Source organism: Procambarus clarkii, chromosome 50, assembly GCF_040958095.1.
Source record: "Procambarus clarkii isolate CNS0578487 chromosome 50, FALCON_Pclarkii_2.0, whole genome shotgun sequence".
NCBI lineage: Eukaryota > Metazoa > Arthropoda > Malacostraca > Decapoda > Cambaridae > Procambarus > Procambarus clarkii.
In genome coordinates this window covers 8343640-8370393 of record NC_091199.1, presented here as the reverse complement: position 1 = coordinate 8370393, position 26754 = coordinate 8343640, and the positions used below count along the sequence as shown (strand labels likewise).

The 26754-nt window shown below is 35.8% G+C and overlaps 2 protein-coding genes across 11 annotated transcripts in view; one reads left to right on the top strand and one right to left on the bottom strand.

Annotated features, from left to right (window-relative positions):
- The window catches only part of LOC123772724 (FYVE and coiled-coil domain-containing protein 1), a 58151-nt gene extending 53844 nt beyond the window's left edge, over positions 1 to 4307 (top strand). For all 5 annotated transcript variants that reach the window (XM_045766086.2, XM_045766084.2, XM_045766085.2 and 2 more), the window contains 4 exons: positions 140 to 399; positions 631 to 720; positions 1709 to 1902; positions 2646 to 4307. In XM_045766086.2, the coding sequence (XP_045622042.2) occupies positions 140 to 399; positions 631 to 720; positions 1709 to 1902; positions 2646 to 2772 (671 nt within the window). In that variant the 3' untranslated portion in view covers positions 2773 to 4307. The remainder of the gene's footprint in view (positions 1 to 139; positions 400 to 630; positions 721 to 1708; positions 1903 to 2645) is intronic.
- Positions 4308 to 4383: 76 nt separating this feature from the next.
- Positions 4384 to 26754, bottom strand: part of Scamp (secretory carrier membrane protein) — a 33533-nt gene continuing 11162 nt past the window's right edge. The window contains exons 5-10 of one of the 6 annotated variants that reach the window (XM_069303459.1): positions 24520 to 24648; positions 24054 to 24210; positions 22942 to 23043; positions 14193 to 14313; positions 9885 to 10070; positions 4384 to 8030 (exon numbers count right to left, since the gene is read on the bottom strand). In XM_069303459.1, the coding sequence (XP_069159560.1) occupies positions 9909 to 10070; positions 14193 to 14313; positions 22942 to 23043; positions 24054 to 24210; positions 24520 to 24648 (671 nt within the window). In that variant the 3' untranslated portion in view covers positions 4384 to 8030; positions 9885 to 9908. Of the gene's footprint in view, positions 8036 to 9884; positions 10071 to 14192; positions 14314 to 16105; positions 16236 to 19393; positions 19527 to 22941; positions 23044 to 24053; positions 24211 to 24519; positions 24649 to 26754 lie in introns of all 6 variants that reach the window. The other 5 variants (XM_069303460.1, XM_069303456.1, XM_045766093.2 and 2 more) reach the window with 5 other exon arrangements.

Genomic DNA, 26754 nt, shown 5'->3' with positions numbered 1-26754 from the left:
GAACTGTTCGTAATCAGTGTTCTAGAACCAGTTTCACAGACACAACTATTATGTAATCTCTGCCCTATTTATTTGTGATACTCTGTATTATAGTACTCTACATTTATGCTGTCATTTGCAAATATTGGTTATTTGGCAGTGACTGGAAGTTCATTGGAGAGTGGAACATTGGCAACAGATACCTCAAGATCTTCTCATCCGCTACCCATTGGCTCCCAAGACCCTGACGACGATGAGTTTGCTATGATAGATGATGATGAAGTACAAAATTCGCGGCTATCATCAAGTCCAAGCAGTGGGTCTCCTGCAAGCAGTAGTGATGTGATAACAGAAACACGGGCTACTAAGGAAATCCTCACCCCAGATTCTTTAAGTTCTTCACCACCCACAAATGCTGAGGTAAGTTGACAACAGCCTCCAGAAAGTTTGGTGCCAAACATGTATTCTGCATCACGAGTAAGGATTGTAATTGTCTACAAGGCAAATTGAAAATACACCCAATTATGACCAATCCTAAGACTCATACCCTGCTTGTTTGATGAACAGGGAAGCAATAAGTTTTGAATGTGAACTGTTAATAATGAAACATTGTTTTAATTATTATTAGTTTTCATGTGATGTTACTTGTAGGCGTGGGTGGGAGCAGGGACACGAGTCCTGGTACCTGTAGACCTGCCACCTGGTGTCATCCTTCACTGGAACTTTGTGTCTGAACCTAAGGTAAGGTTTACTTCTCTAAGTACAGTACAGTATGTACATGATAATTTTTGACGCGTATATAATTACATTTCCTTAGCTTTGCATGCAAACCAGACCATGGATCACATTTCGTATATATAATGCATTCGTAGTACTTCACTACTTTTATCTTACAAAGTGCTCTTCACTATTTCCTAAATCAAAATTTGTATTGTGTGTTATATATGGTAAAAACAGTGCATCTCCACTCAAACTGATTAATTCATGATTGGTCCCATCTGATGCATAAAACTTTGACTTTTATGCAATAAATTTACGATGTTTAGCTGAAACAATGATTTAAAACTCTCTTGTATGTAATTTAATTAAAAAAATCACATGGAAAAATTATATTGTTAAATATTTCATTGAATCGCTTGCATTTTTATTGTGCACCGCCGCTCATTCATATGCAACTACACTGCTGGAACGTTTGATTTTATGCCGCTATACCAGAACAGCCTTTATTCACTACATGCGTTATTAATCTATAGTCATATAATTCCTCACTTGGAAGCTGAACTCTAGAATGTATATTTAATCATATAACATGCTTCATGACTGTACGTTTATTTGACTGTCTATGGGAGTAAGATGTAGTTATCCAGTCCATGATACTAGATACAATTATGCTTCCCAAATTTGTAATGCTCTATTATATCTGCTTTTAAAATTGTGAATAAAGGTGGCATTTACAATACAGTACAGTAATATGTACCTCTGCTCGTATGAAAATGCTATAGCTCCCAATTTGCTACCAAATCATTAAAGACTAGTTTGTTACACAGTATCTCTGTGGGCTCTTTCAGTGGCCATGGCAAAATCTGGAATGGTCTTATTGATTTTTTTTCATCTAATTCCACTTGATATTTTAATTTATTTTTTTTCCCCTCGGTTACTACCGTATCCCCCATAATGTGTACCAAGGAGTTGAACCCTCTAGAATGTATATATTAATTTGTCTTGACAGAGTGTGTCATTTGCTGTGCTGCACCAACCTGAGGCCAACAGCCATCAAGAGCCAGAAGCTGGAGCAGCTAGTCAACAACGGATACTGATTCCAACCACGAGAGTAGCTTCAACACAAGGAGCTGCTGTCAAGGGTCGTTTACTTACCAAGCAGCCAGGTGTATACACCCTTGTCTTTGATAATTCATTTTCCAGGTGAGTTTATTTTTGTAGCATATTGTAGACCATAATTATCAGGTGTAATAATTTAGTTCTTCAGAGGTAGGTGTTAAAATTTTCCAGGGAAAAGAGTAAAACAGGTTTAAAGCATTTAGGAAAATATGATTGTGTTAGCAATCCAGGAGGCCTGGATTGACGACCGGGCCTGGTCGACGACCGGGCCGCGGGGACACTAAGCCCCGGAAGCACCTCAAGGTAGCATGGCAAAAGTGCAGTACCGTCAATGAAGCACAATGAAGTACAGTATACCATTTATTCAGGAAGACGAGTGGTAGTGGAATGAATGTTCTACATAAAAATGGTATAAATATGAAAGAGAGAGAGGAGGAATGCCAAGCATCAGATTCTTGTTGACATAATATTAGAGAAAGCTTGGAGAATAAAAGCTGGAGCTCGTAAAAATTACCATAAATGTTGTATATATTCCATTGAATAAGACATTTGATAAGATATTACAAAAAGCAGAAAGTACAGAAACAAACAGGAAAACTAGTTTTGTCATTAATACTGTCTCTTTAATTAACTGATAATGTTGTTAGACGTTAGAATTATACCCATCAGTCAGTGATGGTAAAAAACTGTGCTCAAAATTTGTCAACAGTACTGAAACAATAGGCAAATACAGTACTACCAATACACCAGCTCTGCAAACATTTTCTACACAGAAGCAAATTAAAATACCATTCCATTTCTGTTACTTAGGTTTTTTTTTCTTACAGGTTTACTGCCAAAAAAGTTACTTACAGTTTGAGATTAGAAAACCAAGAAAGCTCGGAAGACACATCAGCAGCACATCCTGCGCCACGCACACCCTCACCAACACTTCCTACTCTACCTTCACCCTGAGTCTTATTACTGTGAGCCAATGTGATTGTCAAGTTATATATTTTAAGTGTGTATGTTATGCCAAGGTATTCAATGAATAATGTATGTTTACCAAGTGGAGAGGTAATAGAGAATGTTATGTATTACAAAATGTTTGATATTAATAGCAAGCTTGGTGGCCCAAATGTTGATATAGTCAGGTATGATGGGCCACATGTCCAATTATCTCACATTAATTTTTAATGCGAGTTTTTTAATTTTTGGTTTAAAGGATTTTTTCTTAGGAAAATGATTGTTATAAAGTTGATCTATTATTCAGCAACAAATTTATTTCTACACTACACTGGTAGCAATGCATTGAGGAAAATCTATTTGCAGTGTTTAGTGTATCACTGTGATACGTTTTGCATTATACAATAACTGCCAGGAGATGCCTATTTGGTACATATTAAAAGGATAATCCTCTCTAATGTGTGGTGTACAAGTATTTTTGTTTTTATTATTTCTGATTAACTTTAGTCAATACTGTGCCAATTTAAGGGACCTAGTATTATTGTTTGATCTGAAGTTTTATTTATTTAGATAAGATAGTGTATGTAGAAAGTTTTAAAGGAAAGTGAGTATTTTAAAGACTATTCATACAGTATTACTATACTGTACAGAGAGTGCAAGTTCCATAAATTGATACTGAAGAAGTCATGGGAATGTTCCCATAAGTAAAGAATATTGACTGTGTATAATTTACTGCATGCTCATTTAACTTTTGCTGAAAACTGTTTCCAGGCATTGGTTAGTTAGCATTTATCAGTAAAAATACTGGTTTTAATTATGATAGTAAAAGGAGCTTATGGAATATATCAGGGCATTTTTACTTTGCTTGTGTTAACACTGAAATGTTTCATTTTGATCTTCAGGTGATGTACAATTTAAAAGAAATATTTCCATGCCCACAGTTGAGCTAAAATTCAATGGATCTTAGGTTTTGACTGATGTGGTAACCAGGGCTTGCAGGTTACTTATCGAAGACAATTGTCTATTGTACAATGCAGTTGACTTGAGATTTTTCTGCAAGTCTACAGCATTTCCTACATATAAATTTTTTGTCTAAGCAATTTTGGACAGCACAAGTGTTTGGGTGCGTTAGGAAGTTTAAAATGTGAATGATGCAAGTTTCTTGCACAGGATTGGTGTGTGTGTGTGTGCCAATGATTCAGGCCACCACCTTTTTAATTTTTTTTTTTTTTTTTTTTTTTTTTTTTTTTTTTTTTTTTTTAATTTTCTGTTTCTCTTCCTTCCACATGTTTAATATATATCATGGTTTTAACTGACTATATATTTTGTTTACTATAACTTAGCCTTTCCATGAAATTAAATTTAGGAACTCGAACAATGATTCCACAGCTGTATCAAATACCATGTTATGTACAGTATGACTTGGCAACTAAGGCAATATATAATCTTAAGAGTTTTATAATGATATGGTATATTATGTAAATGTTCATGTATAAATATATTTTGCAATGTTAATATTTTGCTTAATAAATGATTATAGTCTGTCAGTTGTTTATACATGTGTATAATAAAGACACAGCCATTAAAGAAATCAGTTAAAAGGCACAAATAAAATACTGCTTAACACCTACAATATATATATTTCATTCAAACTCAAGTTCTGAAATGGAAAGTAATACCACACACTTTAAAAATACAAGGATGACTGCACTTTCATTTCATCCTAGAATGCACTATCTGCAGTCCAGGAGCCAGATTCACGAAGCAGTTATGCAAGCACCTACGAATCTGTGCATCTTTTCTCAATCTTTGGCGGCTTTGTTGACAATTATTTAATGAGCCAGGAGGCTGTTTATAACAATACAAACATGAACACTTCCCGATCAACTGTTGTTAAACAGTTTAATAAACGTAACCAAAGCCATCTAAAGATTGAGGAAAGATGTACACGTTCGTAAGTACTTGCTTAACTGCTTCGTGAATTTGGCCCCAGCAATACATGCCCTTCAGGCTCCTATACTAACATCATTCTTTACATGCTGTTTCAAATGCCTAATTATTATTATTACCTTTTTAACATACCACTAAATATCTCGAGTCTCGACTACAGTATTGCTCTTTATACTACAAGTAAACATTTGAGCAATATCATCTGCTTCGGGTAACAATACTCAAACTTTCAAGTGGTATTTGGCTGCCTTTAGACTGTATATGACTGGCCCTGAACTAAACCCTCACCGTTATCATAAGACTTCAGTTTAACAGTTATGGTATTCCACATGTTTTATACTGTCACTATCAATATTTCTTCATGAGCTACCACACTAATACCTGCTGTACTGCTTATAACACCCTATAAAATGTTGAATATAATCGTTACACACACACACACTGAGCAAACCTGTGAAACGAGCCAACAAAAACACTAGCTCTCCTAGCCTGCTTACATCTGATTTAGTAAGCCATACAATTTGTGAAGTATGCTGGTAAATTACTGTTAATATATATATATACATGTATGAGCATGTGCACACGTGTGTGAACACATGAATGATATTTGTGTATCTAAAGAAAACCAAAAATAACTCATTTCAATTATATTGTAGAATGTAATCACAAACAGTTGAATATTGTTCACCTAAACAATCAAGGATGCAAACCCATGAAATATATGATTCATATAAACAATTCCACTTTTTAAATTCAAGCAGCATGAGGAAACTAAACAAACAGCAAGTAATAAATAACAACATTTACCTTCACAGCTTCCCTCATAAAAAGGGTGCAACACTTCACGGCCCAGAAATGGTTACCAATTGAAGCAAATTAAAGCCTCATAAAATGCACTTCACTTTCCCCAGATGTGCATGGATGGCCTCTTCATTAACCAGACAATAAGCACTTCCAAACTGAGAAGTTTAAAAAAAAAAAAAAGCATGAACAAATAAAGCTAAACTATTACAAGATCTAGTAATTTTTCAGTGCTCTTTTTACAACTTAATGGTTTACTTTTAACCTTCAATTTCTTCTGAATTTATTATGATAATTAGATTAGTGTATAAAATGGCAGACAAATTTGTTTTTCATTTAGCAACCATGCCATCCAGCACTTCACACCAAATTCATGTTAAAAATCTCCGCTTAAACCCTGGAGAGAGCAAGGCATTCAAAATATATATATGTATGTATGTATGTACAGGCAGAGAGATTGATAAAAATACAAGATGTATATGCACAAATTCATAGTTAGGTAATGAAATTCTGCATTCCACTAATTCACCTGACATATGAATCTTAAGTTATGACAACAATTTTGGCTCATAATTATTCCTATTAAATTTAAAACGGAGGATGACAAGTGAGCATTACGTTGCTCAAGAACATTCCGTGGGAACAATGATGCTCCAAACCCACAAGATGAACCCAAAGCCTAACAATTATCCACCCAAATTACATGTGTGCAGAATAAACAGATGCTTCTATTGTACAAAATTAACATCTTTATAAAGGAGTTTACATGAAATTTATTATATCACATGGAAATAGGTTGAAGTAGGTTTACTGAAAGCTACTATATAACTAAGTAATTTCTTAAACAAAATTTACCTGACTCTAGGACAGTTGCACATTCAAATAAAAGAAAACTCTCCTTGCCTACTTTCATGAAAATCCACTGAATAGTTTGGAAACTTGCAATAGCTAGCTAGCATTATCTGCCTAAATCATACAGTATATTGTACCAAGTGAATAGCACACATCTACAATATCTTGTGTACATCTCAAAACAGGGGAAAAAAAAAAATTGTTTTTAAATGCACATTGTCAAGATGCTTCACCTGTATTCTTGGCAATTTACTAATTTAGCCAAGCACTTAAAAACCTTGGTATGCTGCACTTTGGATCCTGGGTCATAAAATGGCACACTTGTCAATGCAATTATTTCAGGCTAATTTCATTTACAAATCTACAAACTACCATACATCCACTCACAGCCATCACCAAGTTCACAAAGTCAGCGACTACTGTGCAATTTAGTACTTAAATTCCAGATTGCTCTTTTGCATTTCACTATAAAGTGATGCAGTTTACTGCTATGGTTGCAACTGACCTTTTGACTACTTGTATTATTAATTCAGCATGTCATCCACTATTTCTATACGTGAATTCAGGGCAAATACAAAATAATCCTAAATGCAAATTCATTCTTTACACCCAAATCAGAGTATAAAAATAAAGATTTGAAGCTTCTGAAAAGCATTTATCCATCACTAACTGAACATTCATAATTATCTGCACGAGAAATTGGTTAGAGGACCAGTTCCACTCCATATGGCAATGGCTGGCTATGCAATAAACGCAATCACACTTACGGGTCCAACAAAAAGTTAAAACAATGCTAACTAATGATACTACCATCAATATACAATTCTCATTTTATGTGATAATCTTCAGGTAAATTTTGCTTCCAACTAATCTTGCCTACTCTATTCACTTTCAAGTCTGGTACTTCCATCCTTTAGGAGCATTAACAATGACTCGGCCAACAAGATGTGCACACTTAAAATCTAAAGCTCTTGTAAAAATTATTACACAAGCAAAAAAAAAATTTTTGAATGTTAATTCATGCTTTTCTTTTGTACATTAATATTACATTACCTTGCAATACAATATTTATAGTTCTAAACATATCACATTCAAATGTTAGCCATGTTAATAGACAAAAATTAAGATAAATGACTGAATGTAGGAAGCTAAGTTCATAGTTATACATTAGAAACCTATATTTAAGACTACGTCTGTATCCAATATACATTTTACAATAGAGGCGTTCTAAATTTCAGCCCACACAATTAAGTCACTGTAAACCTTTATCCTAAAAGTTGAGGAAAAATCATTGTGAACCACATAGGATGGTTTAAGACGTTAAATTTCGTGACTGCCATCATAAATTGGAGGGCAGTTACAGGAGGATACAAGAAAATTCCTTTCAGGTCTGCCACAAGATGTCAACCAAGTATAACACACAAGGTTGACCTCACCGAGTAGCAATTCTCGTAAGAATTAATACTAACGTTACTCTATACAAGGCTATGCCAGGACTTCATAACCTAATGTACAAAGGCATGGGAAATGGGCAGAGAAAAAAAAGGGAAGCAAGGAACCATAAATTCTACTTCCCTGAGGGATGATCAGGGGAGACAGCCGATGCTCACTGAGGAGGGATGGATGAGAACACTTGGTGCGTGTGTCCAGTGCCCTATGTCCTGCTATACTTGTTTGAGAGGAAGACAAAATTAAATCATAGATATAAAAGTACTACTGTATACAAAATTTTTGTTGTACATTAAATTGCATTCAAATATATGTTTTTAGAGCCAAAAAGAATAAGAAGAAATAAAATTTGCTTCTCTGGTAAGGTCACCTTCACCACCTCCCTCACAACCTGCCCCCTATTGAAACCTAAACCCAGTAAGAGACATGGTGCAAAAGGGAATTTTACTGTACAGTTGAGGCCATTTCATTAAACTATTCATGCTAGCTTACTCACAATGGCACAGCATGGTTTTGCTGAAAAGGAACACAGCACAAAGAATTTTTTAGGGCACCCAGCCAAAACAAATTCGAGAATACCCACAGCCAGTGGACACCACCACCAAATTCAGTATCGGAAAACAGCACCTTGCCAGAGAAACAAGCCTGGAGGTACCAATCCTGAAAAGCAGAGACTGACAATCCTTACCGATACATCACCCCCTCCCTACCTACAAGAAAATAATCCCAAAGGAAAACTACAAAAGGAAACTAAGCCTAAACCAAGCCAGAAATATACAAGAGGGACACAAACCCACAGAAAGGAACCCGTGGACACGTCCCCTGAACCCTACCTGATAGAACAAAGCCAGAAGTCAGCCTGTAAGAATACAGAGTGTATTAGAAGAGTATACAAATCCAGCATGGAATCCACAATTAGTAAGGCAAAATAATATATTTTAAAAAAGAACTCAAACATGTCACAAGAAATGTCCCACAGATGTAGATACCCAAGTGAACACGAACAACATGCAAGATACAGAGAGAAATAGATAAATTGAAGTCATTTCCAGGGAAAGGACAACAGAACTATTGGGCACAGATGAAAGTTGAAAATATAATTGTGAAAAGGAATGTAAAACCTACGTAGCGAGATCAACAAGTTGAGTGAATCACAGTTGGTGGAAGCAATTGGCATAGAGCCTCAAGAGCAAGTATGACAGCAATAGAATGTTGGGAGGTGCAAATGCACCAGATGCATACTTGTTAGGTGCAACTCAGCAGCTGGATTTCATTCCCCATTGGCACGAACAGATAAGCACAATGTATCAGTAGCACCAACTCCCACACAGAAAGCCAGACTGGAAATTTCAAGCTCTATGTATTTCTTTATCAAAATTACGAGACCATCCTCAAATAATTTGAGTGAAACTCGAAACACTGACCAAAATACAACAAACAACAATTGCAAGCTTCATTACTGTCTCCATGTGGGTCTGCTTGTGCCATCAATCAACATTCTTTACACTTTTAAAATTGGACACATACATTTATCTATTTGTTATCAATCATTTGTGCACCGCACCTACTCTACCAACTAAACATTCCACACCAATCCTTTTAGACCACTTTAATAAACAGGATCATCCTCAACGTTCACAAGATTTCACTTTATTTACAATCAGTGGCTACTGACTTGATCAGACAAATTTATTTTCATCTAAGACACAACAGACTCGGTAATAAAGAAGTCACACAATGTGAGGATGGAAAGGAGGAAGAGGGAGTGAAACATGAATAGGAAATATAGAAAAGCAAATTATATTCCCTATAATATTAGATATCTAATGGTATCTTTGCAGATATATATATAAAAGGTAGCTAGTGAGGTAATGGAAGTCACGCAACAAAACTGGAAAAGAATGGACATTACTGGAAAGCAGGGATGTAGCTGAACAATAGCAATTTCAAATGCTTTAAAAAATAGATGCATAATTATAAATAAATTGGTAATGTTGAATTAGTACCACTGTAAATCAACCAATATTTAGTATATTTTCTTTTGTGAAAAGAACTGGCAAAATTCTTACCATTAGAAGCGTGGGCTAGAAGGATTAGGCCCCAGGCGTTGTTGGTGCGCCAAACTGGTTTCGAACTGCCGCCGACGCTGCATTCGCCGTGACATTTTGGACATGTTCATTTCGCATCACTCCCTGGGAGAACTCGGCTTGAGCCTTGGCAAAGCTGGCCCCTGTACTTCGGTAGATGCGATGTACCTGTCACAGCAGGTTTGGAGCATCAGAGGTAAGTGCACACACAGACATGACTAACTCACTCTTAGATATAATAAAATTTTCCTATATTAGGCTTTTACATAAAGTATTTTCATTTTACTACATGTGTTTTAAACAATATATATTTTTGGCCTATCTGACAGTATTTGGCCTAAACAGGACACTATTTTACTTTATGTATTTTAAATTTTATAAAAAAATGTTTAAACTTACACAAATTTTCAATGAAGAAAACATTAATATGCCTTGATGTCAAAGCAAGCATCTGTAAAGCAACTACCAAAGCTCCATAAACCATGTGCAGCTAAAGCAATATAACAAAGTACAACATTACAGGCAAAATGCATAATCCAGAACATTTATACACCCTCTCCACCCTCCCTAATATCACCATCCTCATTATTCTCGAGGCTTTAATTTTAATATTTCTGTGGTATTCTAATGCACTACTCAAACATCCACAGAAAACAAAAAATGCATTAAATAGACGAAGAGAAAACCCGTGTCCGAGCACAGTCGAGTAGTTTCCATACAAATCAATTTGCATACAACCCATTGAGAGTGGCTGTATGCAAACAACTTTCTATGTGGTTTGACAATGCACAGGGAGACAATTTTAATTTTAGAAAACTTTGAAACCTGTGCTGAGACTGCTTGATTGAGTTATTGGGCAACTCTATGTATAAATTCTTAGCTCCAAATGCCACCATAGCTTTAAAGAAATAGTGTACATTAAAATACAGTAGAGCTGGCATTTACCCCTTGTCAAATATTATGTTACCAATTTTGCATTTCAATGCCACTAAAATATGTCATCCACACTCCAGCAATAAATGTTCCGATGATGCTAACACACATCCGATTGCAAAATTTGTGGTTTTTGGTTCCCGAGGAATTCTATTTGCATCAACCAATCAAAAAACTTAAGACTTTTTACTGGTGTATAAACCAATCACATGCGCACATTTCTATATTTCTCATTTTTATTTAGGATGAATAATAAATGAGGAATGTTAAATCCTTCATAAACTTTCATATACAGTATTCATCAATGTTATGCATAATCTATCAAATACACTTCCTTTTTCATCTATTCTCTAGAGAATTCCTTTATGAATATTTTGGCACCAAATTTGTAATTATAACCCAACAAACAACACAGAAAACGCAAAGTAATTATAAATACTTTACACACCACTGAGCAAGGCCCTCGGGAACCCAGAAAGTTTACAGTCGAGAAAATGCAGAGTGGTCGCACTGCCAAAATATTAACGTGAATAAAACATTGAAATCAAGGATGGAGGCAGTTTATCTCATCAAATTTAAAATTTCAGATTGTCAACAACAATCCAAATTTTTCTCTCAACTGGACTGAATACATGGTTACATGCACCTTGCATACAAATTTCCATTTTTTGTGATATTATGCTAGAAAAAATATTAATTTATCAGTATTCCCTCCCCCCCTAAATTATCTTTAGGTAATGAGCACATAATGCCACACTGCAATGGAGGTTTAGGCAACAGCTTTGTCCCTTTGTACCCAACCACCTGGGCTGCATGGTAGAGCAACGGTCTCGCTTCATGCAGGTCGGCATTCTATCCCCAACTGTCCAAGTGGTTGGCACCATTCTTCCCCCTCCCCATCCCATCCCTTATCCTCACCCCCTTCCAAGTGATATGTAGTCATAATGGCTTGGCACTTTCCCCTGATAATTCCTTTCCTTTCCTTAGTTCCTTTGTTTCAATATGGTGAAAAGGTAAACAAGAGTGTCATCCATCAACAGATTATTACTGTACACAAGTACACATTTACTCACTGGCATACACCCACACCAACCTCATGCACTAACCGGCCATCTGCAACAATTTTAGAACCACAACTAACTAAATAATTTATCAGAAATTATCCTCTTGAAAATTTGCATTTCTTTTTAATAGTGCAACTGTTCCCACTCTATAATCCCATATTTGTTTTACCCACCTTGAAGCTTCCCTAACAATTGTCTGTGGGTAATACTAGCAAAGATGCAATACTGGCAGAGCATACACAACATTACCATTAAAACACTCGAGAATTGAAGTCTGCCACCACTAACTTGATCCACTGTTATATCTAACATATTATATCTCTAATATAAAAATATAAAATTTAATTCCTGCTCCATCACCTCAAAATAATGCTGGATCACATATTATTAACAAATTCAAACCTGTTTTTGAGGACCTGATCCACTGAACTGCAGACAGCCTCTGATCAACACCAGACAATCTCTCACTAACCTTTAAATTCTTCCATTTACTCTATCATTCCTTAAGCTAATGTTCAACTGATGAAGTGCTCAAAATGTACTTCTGGCTCATTATAAAACTGCATACTGTATGTTGTTAAACAAGCAATAATATAGAATACATTGGTCCTGTAAGGACTTTTTGTTTACAAATGAACCGTTGTGTCATGCTATTAAATTTGACCCATATAGATATAGTTCTCCATATTCTGAGAAAGTTAATGTGTTAAGTGTATTGTGACACCTCTAGACCAATTACTGACTTTTCCCAGGCTGTAACCTACAACAGTTGCTCAACTCCCTGCTACTATTTACTGCTAGGTGAAGTCTGCTGCAAGAATTGAGCCAGTGATCTTTCAGCTATGCCATGACAGTGCTTACTACTGCACCACAGGACCACATGTAATGTGTACCACTTCATATACTGTACCAAACAACAGTACATCCCCCATATTGACATAATGAGCCACTACAAAGCGCACACAAACCTATATTTAATAATGAGTTTTAGCACTTGACTGCCTGCTTCCCGAGCAACACCTTCACACTCTTACTAACTTGGAATCTAAACAGAATGGCACGTACACTCACCGATATGAACAGTATCTACTTACCTGTTGCAAGTTTCATACCATATGACCAAAATGTTGAAAAATCTGCTCTCAGATAAGTGCCTAAATAATTATGAGAGCCGATTATGCACAAAATTATTAAACGTGTATACTGTACTATATTCAGTACAGTATATATTTTGTTTGACATGACAGTATTAAGCATTTTACCCTTTGCCATTTTTAGGATTACTGTAACAGTACTTATTTTAATTAATTTTTTTTACCTAGTGCATCACAGCCATCATATGAAACACAGAATACTCACGATTCTCACATTGCTGCCAACTAAACTTTCTAATTGGCAACGTTTATTTACATTTAGGAATCTTAGAGAGAGATTTCTATATAACTTTTTAAGAGTACCAATTTTGAGATTGAAAAAACTGCAAAAGGCTTAATAAATTTCAAACTATATAACCTTCACAAATTTTATAACAAAAAAATAAAAAAACAGTACATGGCTAGCATGTTAAAACGGAGCAAAAATGATAAATTTAATGATGGTCATTATAAGCATAAGCCAAGGCCAAAAAGTTAATACCGAAAACAGAAATTAATGCACAAAAGAACATACAGTATATGAGCAACCTGCAATGTTATAACAGCATACAAAAGTATATATATACATAAAGCATAACATAAAAATTACCAAATAGTAATACAACAAAACAATTATAAATGCTACTTACCCAAAATATTACCCTTTGTTTTCAAGCTATCATCACAGTACTATAATGCGAAGAATTACCCCTTGCCAAAACCATAACTAGTAAACTAACATTAATATGTATAAACTTTCTCACCTACGCATGATTAGTACAGCACCAGCAAGCTCTACAGGATAATCTTTATATGAAATCATTCATATGTTCATAATCACTGGTATTATTGCTGATAATGAACCAGTCTGTGAACTTCAAACCGATACACTAAATTAAACAAAAAAATCCACTAGCAATACCAATTTAAAGTGTACTTTCATTATGCTAATGTGTCATTTAAGGCACTAATCACCTCAAAAAGCAGTAGAGCAAACTATAATGCTAGCATGTCTGGAACAATCCCAAAATAGTAAATATATTAACTACTGTAATACTACAATTTGTACTGTACTAACAAAAATAAATTCCCTCCTACAGGAGCCAGTACAGTATGTACAATATTAGTATACTAAAATATAAACCAAAAATCCCACCTACCCAAATCAGAGCGTAGGCCACTGCAGCAGCTAGTGCTGATGCGCCGAGAGCTATCAGCACCAAGAACACCCCCAAACCAATGTAGCCCGCTTTGAACGACCGACTGACTGCCACCCAGCCGCTGTCATCACAACAGTGTAGGAGGGTTAGCAAGGGTTGCAAGACCAACTTGTGTTACAGCGGCGGCACCATACCAGGACATTCCACTATTGCTCACTTGCACGCATGCACACACACACACACACACCTCTGATACGCTGTACTGGGACTGGCCTCCACACTAACATACTTACCCATTACCAATAAAACTTGACGCAAAGCAAAGCAAAATTTATAAGAAAAGATTACGTATTACATGTATAGTATATGCAGTACTGTATACACACATTATACAGGATGCAAATTTTATATATTAATATATATGTATTATTATATATATTATACTATATATATATGTATATATATATTAATATTAGTGCTGCAGTAATATCTATTAATACAATATTGCAAAACAAAATGTAAATACCAAAATGTTCACACGACCTATCAAAACCCAGTAGCCTACAACAGAAGTAATTTATCCTTAATTTATCCTTAAAGAATCCTCCACCAACAGTAAAGCACTAAAAAAAATTATCTTGATATCTCTTACAGTATTTATCAATTTGAAAAAAGTTAATTCAAAATCATGCTACAAAAAATATTACACTAAACTTTATTTTTTATTTAAGCCATTAATCATAAAAGCTTTAATCTGCAAATAGCAAATCTGCTGAAAATAGAAAATTCTATTTGCAAAGCTAATACTATAATACAATTTATACTGTAATACAATACCAAGATCATTCACAAATGTGTCTCAACAAAACCAAGTGCATGATCAACCTGCAGCATTTCCCAAGTCCTCTCAAAGTAATAAAACAATGGCAGGGAACAGCTACAGATGGGAAGGAACAGAGTTTAACCCCTTTTATTATACAGTACTCGAGCATTTTTGGTTACCAAATTCTCTCATTTTTCTGTTATGTTCCCAATCTTTATTTTCTATTATTAAAGAGTTCTATTTTTTTAATAAAAACAATTATATTCTGTGCACTGTTTATGTGCTAATGTGAAGTACTACATGTTTAATGTAGTACTAACTACTTGACTTTAACTGTAGTACTTTAATGTAGGCTAACTAAAATGAAGAATCATTTAGCAGATGCTAGTATTTAAACAAAATTCATTCAACTTTAAAACAATATTAATAACTTAAAATTTTGCAAATGCCACACAGTATCCACCTGTGACAAGTATACTAATGAAAACACCAGACTAAAAGTCTCATGAAAATATCATTTCTTGAACTAAAGGGCAAGATTGAACTTTTGAAGACTTTGATTGTTACAGGTTCACCAGAAGTAATTGTCAAGAGGTTCACCAGAAGATAAGCAACAGTTACAAGAAAAACCCACACAACACTGTCCCAGCCACTAACACAAAGTGCTATACTTTTCTGTATTAACCAAGTACCATCACCACTCGTGGCCAATGAAGACCCTCCTACAAATACCATCTTGGGCAATGCCAATAATGAACACAATAGCTACCATTTAGTTCATATACAACTTTTGGACAGCCTAAATCCGTACACCACTCAAAACTTGTTTTTACAAGTTACTCTCTGAATCGACAAGAATAGTTGTCCACAATCACTATTCAAATTGCTATGAATTCATCAATGTTTACACTGGTCAAGTCATAACATGAAAATCTGCATATCAGTGCAGCCTTAACAGCAATTTAATCCTACGGTATATTCTATTTACATATACATCATGAGAAAAAATTAAAAATACTGTAAATTACATAATCTTGGTTAATACAGAAAGTAAGACTCAATAGGCTGCAAGAACTGGTGAAGTTTGTACCTCAGTAAGGGCAATAAAGTCTGCCACTGTCAGGATCACCCACCCGGCAGCTACCAACAGTAGTGCAGCACCGACAATCTTCGTCTGCCATCCCGGCGAGTTCACGCATGATATCCCAATTAACACACCACTGTTGGAGACCCTTGTAGCTAAACTTTTCTCCCTCATATACATTTAAAAGTTAAGGCAAAAAAAAACATGGTTATATACTACACGGGTTTGAATCGAGGTTCTCTTGAATTTCCGAGAATCCCGAATGATACTTATCTTTCAAGAAACTCGCCAAGAACAACCTCATTCATTGACAAAGCTTCTCGAAGGCTCTCTGTAGAGAGTACATGCATCATAAAATGTGAATCAAATTAATTGTTCACTTAGTCTCCACTTAATACAGTCTCTAACTTCCTTGAAATATTTAGACATTGTACAGCCATTTGAACTACTATTCTAATGTCTTATTACACCAGAGCAATGAAAGCCACCCCCAAGGCCAGCATATTTCTAGGTACGAGCCGCACGGTGATAACTAGTGGGGGTGATGAGGCGAGAGAGGGGTTGTACAACGCTATGCTACCGAGGATTAGTACTACCATGCTTCACTGTGGGCATACTGTACTGTTCAGAGGCTGATATAAATGTTCTTATTGAAAATATGATGAACATTTGAATACTTTATTATATATGGTATGGTTCTAAGACATATTCCAAATACGTTAAATTTATCTGTTCTAGTCATACTTTATACAAAAGCATGCAGTGATAGCCTTTCTAGAGTACCGTCTGTAACCATGACTACTGGGAGGATCCCTTGGCATCACAGAACACGTGTAAAATGTTTGGTGCAGCAAGTTCGTTCACCATTTTCAAGACGACACAAAGCCAAGGGCTACATGGCCTTGCAGTTTTGACCCAATAACTGAAGGAATTCTCCGGGACACTTCTTACTACTTCACTAGTAAGTGCCTACCTAGCGAGGGTTCCAGGAATCACTGCCCCAATGGTCCGAACAGAGACTCAACAGCGTGGTCAATACAGTACCTTAAATCAATGACGGTCCTTCCTAATTTCCATTGAAGCTAATTTGCACTCAATATACTTCTTTTTTTTAAGAAATTGCTTCTACATTGTAATCTTAAATCACTCCCTTCCAGTATTTTCCATGTATAAATTATGACGCACATTTGTCTGGTCTCCAGGGTGTACAATTTGAGCTGCCATTACCACACAAGCAATTAACAAGAATCAAACACTCCAAACTTGAATTTCGAAGGATCAAAAATGGTAAAGATCCCCATCTAACCAACAGACTAACGACTTTAATTACGAATGCCAAGTGACAATTAAGTTATGTAACAATTCTGTACAAGTTTTGCTTTCTTTTGTTGTACTTTTATTTTAACACTCAAGCCATCACATTCAGTACATTAATTAAGCCTGTGGTGCATTTGACATCAGCATCTAGGTGGCTCGTCATTTGACAAAACTATCATTTTTAAATACTTTATCAATAAAGCCCTCTGGTAACCAAACATCAATCACAGATGCACAATTCAATACATGCTCTTTGGCACAACACAACAATGATAAACAAAAAACTACCAGTGCACTGAAAGTGTTCCACAAACTGATACAACTTGTGCATTTGTGACATTCTTGCTTCAACCCAACAAGCATGCGAGTCAACTCATGCAATGACCACACCAAAACCCTACCAAAAAAACAATAATAGAGTATTTTGTTTCCTGTTTACCAAAGCAGAAACTAATATGAAATGTACTACATTTGTCCCATGGTCTCTCCCCCAGTGATGCACATTGTATAAAAAAAAATAGTCTAACATTAAAAAGAGCCAAAATGCCATAAATTTCATTTTTATTACACTATTAAATGAAATTCCTAATGCAGAAAGTAGGTCACAATAACGTGGCTGAATATCAGACACCCAATCCACATATCCGAAAATAAAGGATGCGATGACATTTTGTTTCAGCCTGAACCATTATCAAGCTATCCAAAGAAAGAGTGCAAGACAAAGTCAATGTATCAGGGAAAGTAAGATAAAAAGACAAGAAGGTTACAGTATACCACAGATGCTAATAGAAATATGTAAACCTGCAAAAGGCCTCATAGAGAAGAGAGGTTAAAGTAACAAAAGAAAAAGCAACACCAAAGAACGAAAAGAAAGAACCTAAAGCAGCTAAAGCCAAGGCAGATTACATTTATTAAGAAGGTTAGAGCATTTAACCGAGACAGGCGAGAATCAACAGCAACAAAGTCGACCCTCGGCAAACACACAACTTAACGATCCCTATTGTTATTTGGTTACAACTTGTTACAAAGTTTTTACATCTTGTTAAAAAAAAAATGTGTCAAAGTTGTTACAACTTGTTAGATAGTTCTTACAAGTAGTTTGGTGTTCCAATTTGTTCGAACGTTGTAGCAGCGACATAGTTTCATCGTGCGTTTGGCAGGGAAGACAGTTTCATATTCATCACATTGAGTGCAAGAGCCAATTCAACACGGCAACATATGAAGAGTAAAGGCAGGAGGTATCTTAGAACATCAAATCTACAGGATGATTTAGAGTCTCTAACATGACAGAAGAGAGCACCGTTTGTGTCTACCAACATTTTCTAGTCTTGTATACTTTCTTTACACTCTTTCCTTACAAGACTCAATAATGGTTCAAAACAGACCGAATCATCATCCTTTTCCTTCATTTTCACGTGTGGGGGTTAGGCATCCAAATTCTTAATGCTCAGTTGTTGCTTTAGAAACAATCAGGCTCTTGTTAACTAAATACTGTACTACCAGGCACTAATTTTGTTTATATAGTCATGACCTGATATGTCCATCACCAGAGAAATGGGAAAGGGGAGGGCAAAGGGCGGCATTTTGTGTATAGTACATCGAATGTCAAATTCTAAATATCATTACAAGAATGAGAAGCCAGATGTTCTAGTTACAGGCAAGTAATTTAGCACATTAAACAATCATTAAATTTTCTGAATAATTGTACTAAAACTAATATAATTTTATGTTGAGGTACGTTCCGACTGTACAAATGGACAACGGAAATATGCACGTAACTCACAGGTAACAGCGATAGCCTAGGGAATTAAATGCATGCTACATAGTTATCCCAATTAACATTCCTGAGGCAGCCACCATGGCCTTTTGTACCAAAAGAGATTGCAAGTAAAAGCAGGTAAACAGTAATCAAGAGTTATTCACCGAGCCCAGCTTGACCTCTAGGCAAGGCACTCACGATGGACCTGCCTAAACTACCTTGATAAGGAGGATGGTATCAACAGCCGCTACTGCAGCAAAACCCAGAGCGATCATGAACACAATGATGCCAACAATGTAGTTAGCCGGGGTATTGTCCTGACCCAAAGTGGATAGTCCAAGGATGAAGCCGCTTGCAACACAATAATATTTAATTATAAATACAAGATACCATGGATTACCTAAATCCATCTCAAATTATATATTTATCTTAATTTCAGAGTAAAATATATACAATAAGAATACAGTACTTGATAAATTAATAACCAAAATTTTTTATATTGTACTAGAATGAATTATTGCTTATATACAGTATTTTCAATAAACAATGACCACTTTACTAGTTACTCAAGTATGACTACTATATCCACTGCTCTATTGGTCTGAGCAGCCAGTCATACTGAATACAATGACGTGGGAAGAGTTGCAAAGACAAAATAATATATCGTGTTAAAAACCAAGAATCTAAAATTTTCAAACTTGACATTAAAATCAAACATTAGTGTCATGAAAAGCAAATTTTCATGCACTGTGTGTGTGTGTGTTTTTGTGTGTGTGTTTTAGAGGAGGAAGGAAGAAAAGTTTTATCACTAATATTTCTATTGCTCGTAAAATTTTGAAATGATATACACAACTCGTCCTTTCTCTTGGTTTACCCATCAAGTTCCAAATTATAGTACAGTACTGTAGATCATCGAGCCAAAATTCTATGAATCACCTCTTAAATTGCAGTACTGATATATGATAGGTCTATCCTGTTATACACAGCTCCAGCATGGGATCCCAGCCATGAAAAGTCCAAATAGAAATTATTCAGAGAATTTTTACAAGATCTGGTGTCAGAGATACGAGTCGAGTAGTGAGGGCAGATTAAAAGATCTCAAACTGTGATGCTAGAAGGACCAGAAGTGATATGGTCACAATGTATACAATGAGAGGAAAAGCTGAAGCGGGTAGATACGATGATCTCTAGACGAGCGAAACCAGAAGGGATGCAGTTGGAAATTTGGAAGGAAAGTTGCAGAAACTGTACCTCTTAACTCATGAACGGCATACATGCTTAAGGAAATGACACGCCCAAGACACAAACCTGAAAATAAAGAAATTGACGACATTTTGGTCTGTCCTGGACCATTATCAGTACAAGACTTTATAATGGTTCAGGACAGAATGAAATGTCGTCAATTCCTATATTTTCAGATGCGTGGGTTGGGTGTCTAATTTTCAGCCACGTTATTGTGACTTGCTGTCTTCTGAAGGAAGCAAGTCAAATTTAGTGCAAATGGTAAGCAAATGGAACATGCTTATTAAATATCATGGAAGCTAATTTGATTCACAACCTCAAGAACAAGTATGATAAGAGCCATGAAATGTTGACAAGTGTAAAAGTTATTTGGATTACCTTGTTATCTTTTAGACAACAGCTAGGAATGGAACTGAGCCTCCCTCCATGAAGATATAAACAGGGACAAATTGAACTAATCTGAATATTCCTGAATTTTACAAGTGGCGTACTGGCGAGGCAGGGGCCAATATGGTGGTGTGAACTTAAGAGATTACCATCACCACCCTCCTTTCTAAAACTTCCCATCTTATTTAAAGTTCTCATTAAATCTTTCTATCTTGTTATACTTTATGATTAAATCTAACTTGGATAACATAAACACTTTGATATGAACTTAAATAATGCATCAGCAAGAAAATCTGGTGTGAGGGGGGGTCAGCAGGAAGTTTAAGGGTGCCCAATCTTGCCTCTACTGGACGTTTCCACACCTTGTGGTCATAATATTAGTTAGACAAGTCTTAATTTAGCTAGATCTATGCTACAGTAGGTTGGGTTCTGATGCATTATATTATAATGGCTAATGGCAAATTGTTTGTTTAAGTTGGAAATAGGGGGACCCTTGATTTGAAACCTCAATAATCACCAATCAATCTGCAAATCTCATGATGTAAATTAGGTAAAGATCCAAATAGTTAAAGTAGGTGGGATTCAACTGAATCAAATAATGTCAAGAAAGAAAATTATATTCAGCACTTGACAAGTCTTAATAAAGTTCTTCTCTGTCAATGCAAGGAATTACAAGGAGGGAATTAGTGGTACCTTTTCCATCAATAATCACTGTGGCTATATTAGGCTAGAACACAACTTGACAACAGTACCAATTAATCCAATTTCATTCAATATTGTTCTTTTATGCAATTTCCACTAGCATCATTCCACTAACAATAAGTATGGGGCATTGTAACAGATCAGTGTTACCATGTAAACAAATTCATGCAACCTTTGGGTTACTTATGAAAATCTTGGCTTAATTCAAATAGTAAGAACAAGATAAACGAGGACAGGGCCCCCTTGTAGCCCCAAAACATCAAAATAAGATAATGAAATACAGCTCTTATTTGGAAGTGGCCAAAAGTTTTAAAAATTCTATACATCAACCTATTACCTGAAGACCCACATGTTAATGAAAGACCACAAGTCTGCCACTAAAAAAGGAATGCATAGTCTGGCAAGTTTCTATATTAACATCTTTAGACACACATTAGAATGGTAACTGATCATTACGATATCCTACAATACAGCTAATAATCATCACAACATCCTTCACCGGCCCTATAATCCCTCATCATCATTGCAGTGTCCTAGGATACACACAATACATCATCATGGCATCCAATGATGTGATACTTTTCGCAGCCAAGAATATGCAACAAAATGGCAGCCTCAACAAAGTTTCCTGCCGAGTTATTTCTTCATTGAAACCACTCCAATTCTGAAGCAAGCTACCCGTCGTCATTGTACACTGTATTGTCCTGCTAAGCACAAACCACTTGACTTAAGATGGTGGCCAAATCATCTACAAGGTGTATATGGAACCAAGAGAACAACAGATACTAGTAAATACAATACTTGGGTGACTACATAATATTAACGCTGCAATACACACATTTCTTGTAAAGATCAACGTCTCTTGAATAGTCAGTACTGTATTTTTATTTGCCTATCCACAAACTATTACTAAATTTTTATGCAAGCGATTTATACTCAGATTTACACACACATACACTAGGTTGACTAGGTACATGTACAGTATTTGCATGTTCACAAAATAACCAAACACAAACGTGTATGCATACATTTATACCTCTGAGCAAGAACATACACCCTCATATATAAGTAATCAATTTAAAGAAACAATTACATTTAATAATTCATTTCCAATAAACTTTATACAACTTAACACCACCACAAAATGTATTATACAACAGGAAAAAAATATTAAACCAGATTTATTCACTTGCACACACTTGAATTATCTTTGGCAAAAACATTAACAGGTCAGGTTATCAAATGCTTTATGAAAAGTAAGAGATTTATAAAACTATACTGCATGTGCTTTAATCTAAATACAAAAATCCCAAGTTTGTACAGCAGAACTTTAGTGTTGCATTTCATTTATTGCATAATATGGGAGCAAACAAGTGACAAACAAGACTAACTGGGACGAGGAAAGTTAATCCAAGGAAAACAAAACGTAACTCACCAACTCCCCGTTCCAGGAATTCCAATGGCATTCACTATGCTCACGATCAGTTGAACGGAGAACACGAAGAAGAATACCATGAAGTTGAAAGAGCTGTCACTCCTGAAATTAACGATAATATTTATACATTCTGACCCAACAGCTTCCTCTCACAGGATATGTATACACAAGATTCAGCATGTATGAAAGAGGCGAGCACCATCACTTATGATGGTGAAAGTGATCCTACTGTTTGTTAACACACACTTTAGGAGGCTAGAGGTGAGTGGCTGGATATTGAAGTGCCTACAAAATCAGCCTTGATTTTGGCCTTGATTAGCCCTACAAAATCAACTGATTTAGTCTGGAATCGAGAAGAAGAGCAGGATCATCATCATCATGATGAATCGTGTGCTAGTATGGAGATGGTTAGGAAATAATCTCGAATATTATATCTTAATGGAGTACAGAAGTGATTATAGTATTGCCTCCCCATGTAAAACCTGCCAAACATGTCGAGTGTGATTGTCGGTTTGTCCAAGGTTGGATGCAAGATGCTTGGGGCTTGCTTCATTCACCTCTGAAGGATGGACTGGTGAGTGGTGGCCCCATTGCTCACGTTAAAAAGGGGTCAGCTCCCACAGTGATGCCCAGGAATTTGGTGGAGATAAAAAGTTGCTAGCCAAGACACAACAATTTCATCATTTATAAAGTAAAAACTGTTAAAGGCTGGATGAGATCGTCCCCCCATGGCAAAACCTTTTAGAGTAGGTCTGAGCACTGTCTCAGTATGTTTATAATACAGTATTTAAAGAGCCAAAAATAACAAATGAAAATGATTTTAAAGGTCTTCAAAGAAACTGCTGCCTCTGCTCTATGAAGCCTACTAAGTGAGCATGCCACTTAATAAAAAAAAAAATTTGAGGAGTATAATACCGAATGTATGACTGTCTGTGCATTTTAGTATACTGTACTCAAATTTCAAATTTGCAAACAAATTATTGGGTTCTCACCCTAAAAAAAAAGTCTCTCCATTAATGGTCATTTGCCTTTTCTAAATCCAAATACTGTATGCCATGTAAATACTTCCCTTGTCAAAGTAAATATAGTAAAAACAAGTCATTTCACCATACCTGAAAGCCTTGTAGACTGGCCTGAACCAGCATATGTAGGAGAAAGGTGTGAAGAGGATGAAGTAGAGGATAGCCAAGCCAAAGGTCGAGCCCTCATCAAGCTGAATGAATAATCCAAGACTTCCGAGGATGTTCAACAACAGCATCAGAGCATGAACTGTCGAGAAAACATGGCTCATAACTATCAAATATTATGTATATTGTATCAAGAAAATTCACTATGTTTAAATGAAACAGAGTTGCACATACAATGTCTGCTGGTAATCGTTGATCTTAACATTTTACACAGTATACGTGTATTAGAGCCACTAGAAATATAACATTCCAAAACTAATGCATTGTATAAAACACGTGAATATTACTATAATTATTAGCATTTTCAAACAACGACAAGTATTGTAGTATAAAGCAGAACGACGACCAACTGAAATACACTGTACAAATTATTGATTACAGAGCTACGTACACATCCACAAGTAGTACAGCATGCGGACAATCTTCTGAAATTCAAGTGGAATGTCAACGTTGATATCTTGATAAAAGCAGGGGCCAACTGGAAATGCTGCAGGAAGTGGAGGCCAGTTGTCCTGACGAGCTGCAATGGAAAAACTTGTCAAGAATGTGCCCTGAAAACTCCCCTTTGGAATTTCAATCCCCCAAAATGTGCATAAAGTATACGAAATCTTGAAATTACTACACCATTCACATTAAGCTCAAGAACACCTTTTGACGAGTACTGTAATAGTTACAGCATTGTAGAACACTAAACCCACTCGCGAGAAATCTAAAATTAAATTTTCAGCCGTCCCCGAACCGTTCTCCCGGCAAGACTAATATCTGGCCAGGACATACCAAATGGTTCATTTCTAAATTCCATTATGTGGATTTAGTTTATTAAGACACCCTATTCTGAGAACAAATCAAACCATTTAAGCACCAGTAAATTTATGATTTGTTTACATTTGATAGACTGCATTACTGTGCTGTAAAGGTAAACAGCATTACCCTATCTGCCAATAAAAATACCGAATACAAATTTTTCTTTCCTCGATCTGAGTTTAGCTCTTAAATAGCAAACTATGTACCTGAAAATATTATCCCCTATCTATAGTGCTGGCTAAAATTCGAGAGTTATGTAACCGAGAGCATTTTGCAATTCTTTTTAGGGCAATTGGCCAGATTAGAAAAAAAAGCAAATTCCATATATTACAGTCTTTTATGATAGCCACCATTTACAAAACCTACTTATGCTTTCCACTGTTACTGCCAGAGGTGCTGACAAGTCTTTTCTGTTAAATGATATTCTCAAGTCCTTCCTGGCCATGGGCTGGTGATTGTCTTGAACTTGAGTGGCTTTGAGTACCGTCTTCTCATTCTGGTAAACACAGTCCTCCTCATCTCTCTTTACAACTCTTGTTTCTTGAATTACATGAACTTGTTTGCGAATATTACCTTCATTATCCGTATAATAATGTTGATGAATATGCTTCACTATACTCCGAGATTCAAGACGAGCTTGGCTTTCATGCAACAGCTTATTTCCCATTTTCTTATTGTATCCAATTTACCATTTTCTAATGAAACACCTTACAGCATCAATATAAATGACAATCTTAAAATTTTCAATCTACCAATACATTCATGATAGCTTCTCAATCCTTTTCATTTATATTATTGAAATATTGGTCATTCCTTGCATGTTTGTACAAGCCAAAATTATCACACAAAACAAACGACATAACACACCAATTCAATTTTTGAAAATGGTAAACCTGCTCACAAATTTCGTCTCCAAGTGTTAGAAATCACACAACCACAAGTGAATGTGTTCTTTATGTAAACTCCACACCAACACTGCACAAAAACAATATGCACAACACAAATGGTTAAATGCCTTCAAGCATTCAAAACTTGGCAAATTCCCAAATTAAAGGAACACTTCCAATGATAAAATAATAAACATCAGCATAGCCACCGAGCAGCGCGAAGTACACACACTGCTACACAGACCAGGAAGGGCCGTGCAGGAGATAACGACATCACTGGCCACACTCGCCCAACTAAAAGGAGTGCTACACCTGATCCCACAAATGCTTACACAACAGTTGCCAGTTTGAAGTTTATTATACTCTATTGCACTTAACATTCAATTCCTTAAATAATTGGTAATATAAATTCAGCATGGTTATATGCATTTTGTAATATACACTGTATGCTGTGCTGTATATAAATTTAACAGGCGGGCAAATTACTGTACTTGAAAGTTTGAATACTGTAACGGATATTACAGCCCACAATACTACTGTAAAAAGACTGCATTACTCCGTAATATAACTGCAGGCATGGTAATGGGATATTATAAGTAAAAATCTGGTTAAGATTCGTGTTAGTTTGTGTGTGTCAACACCCAGAGGAGCAGCAGCTGTGCCTCACACCTGTGCCTCACGTTCCCCCATCATGCCACTAGTCCTCTCGTAACACCTCTAACACACACTTTCATTTTTCCTGCAGCATTTTGATTTTGATATAAACTACTGTACTGTATGTATTAAATTATATGCACAGTATAAGTACTGCACAGGGCATTGAATTTAACTGTACAGTCCTGTATACTGTATTTATATAATATGCAAACTAGCCAGTAAAAAATTATGTTCTGTTGATATTTTACAACTCGGGGAACCAGCACACACTAAGTGTC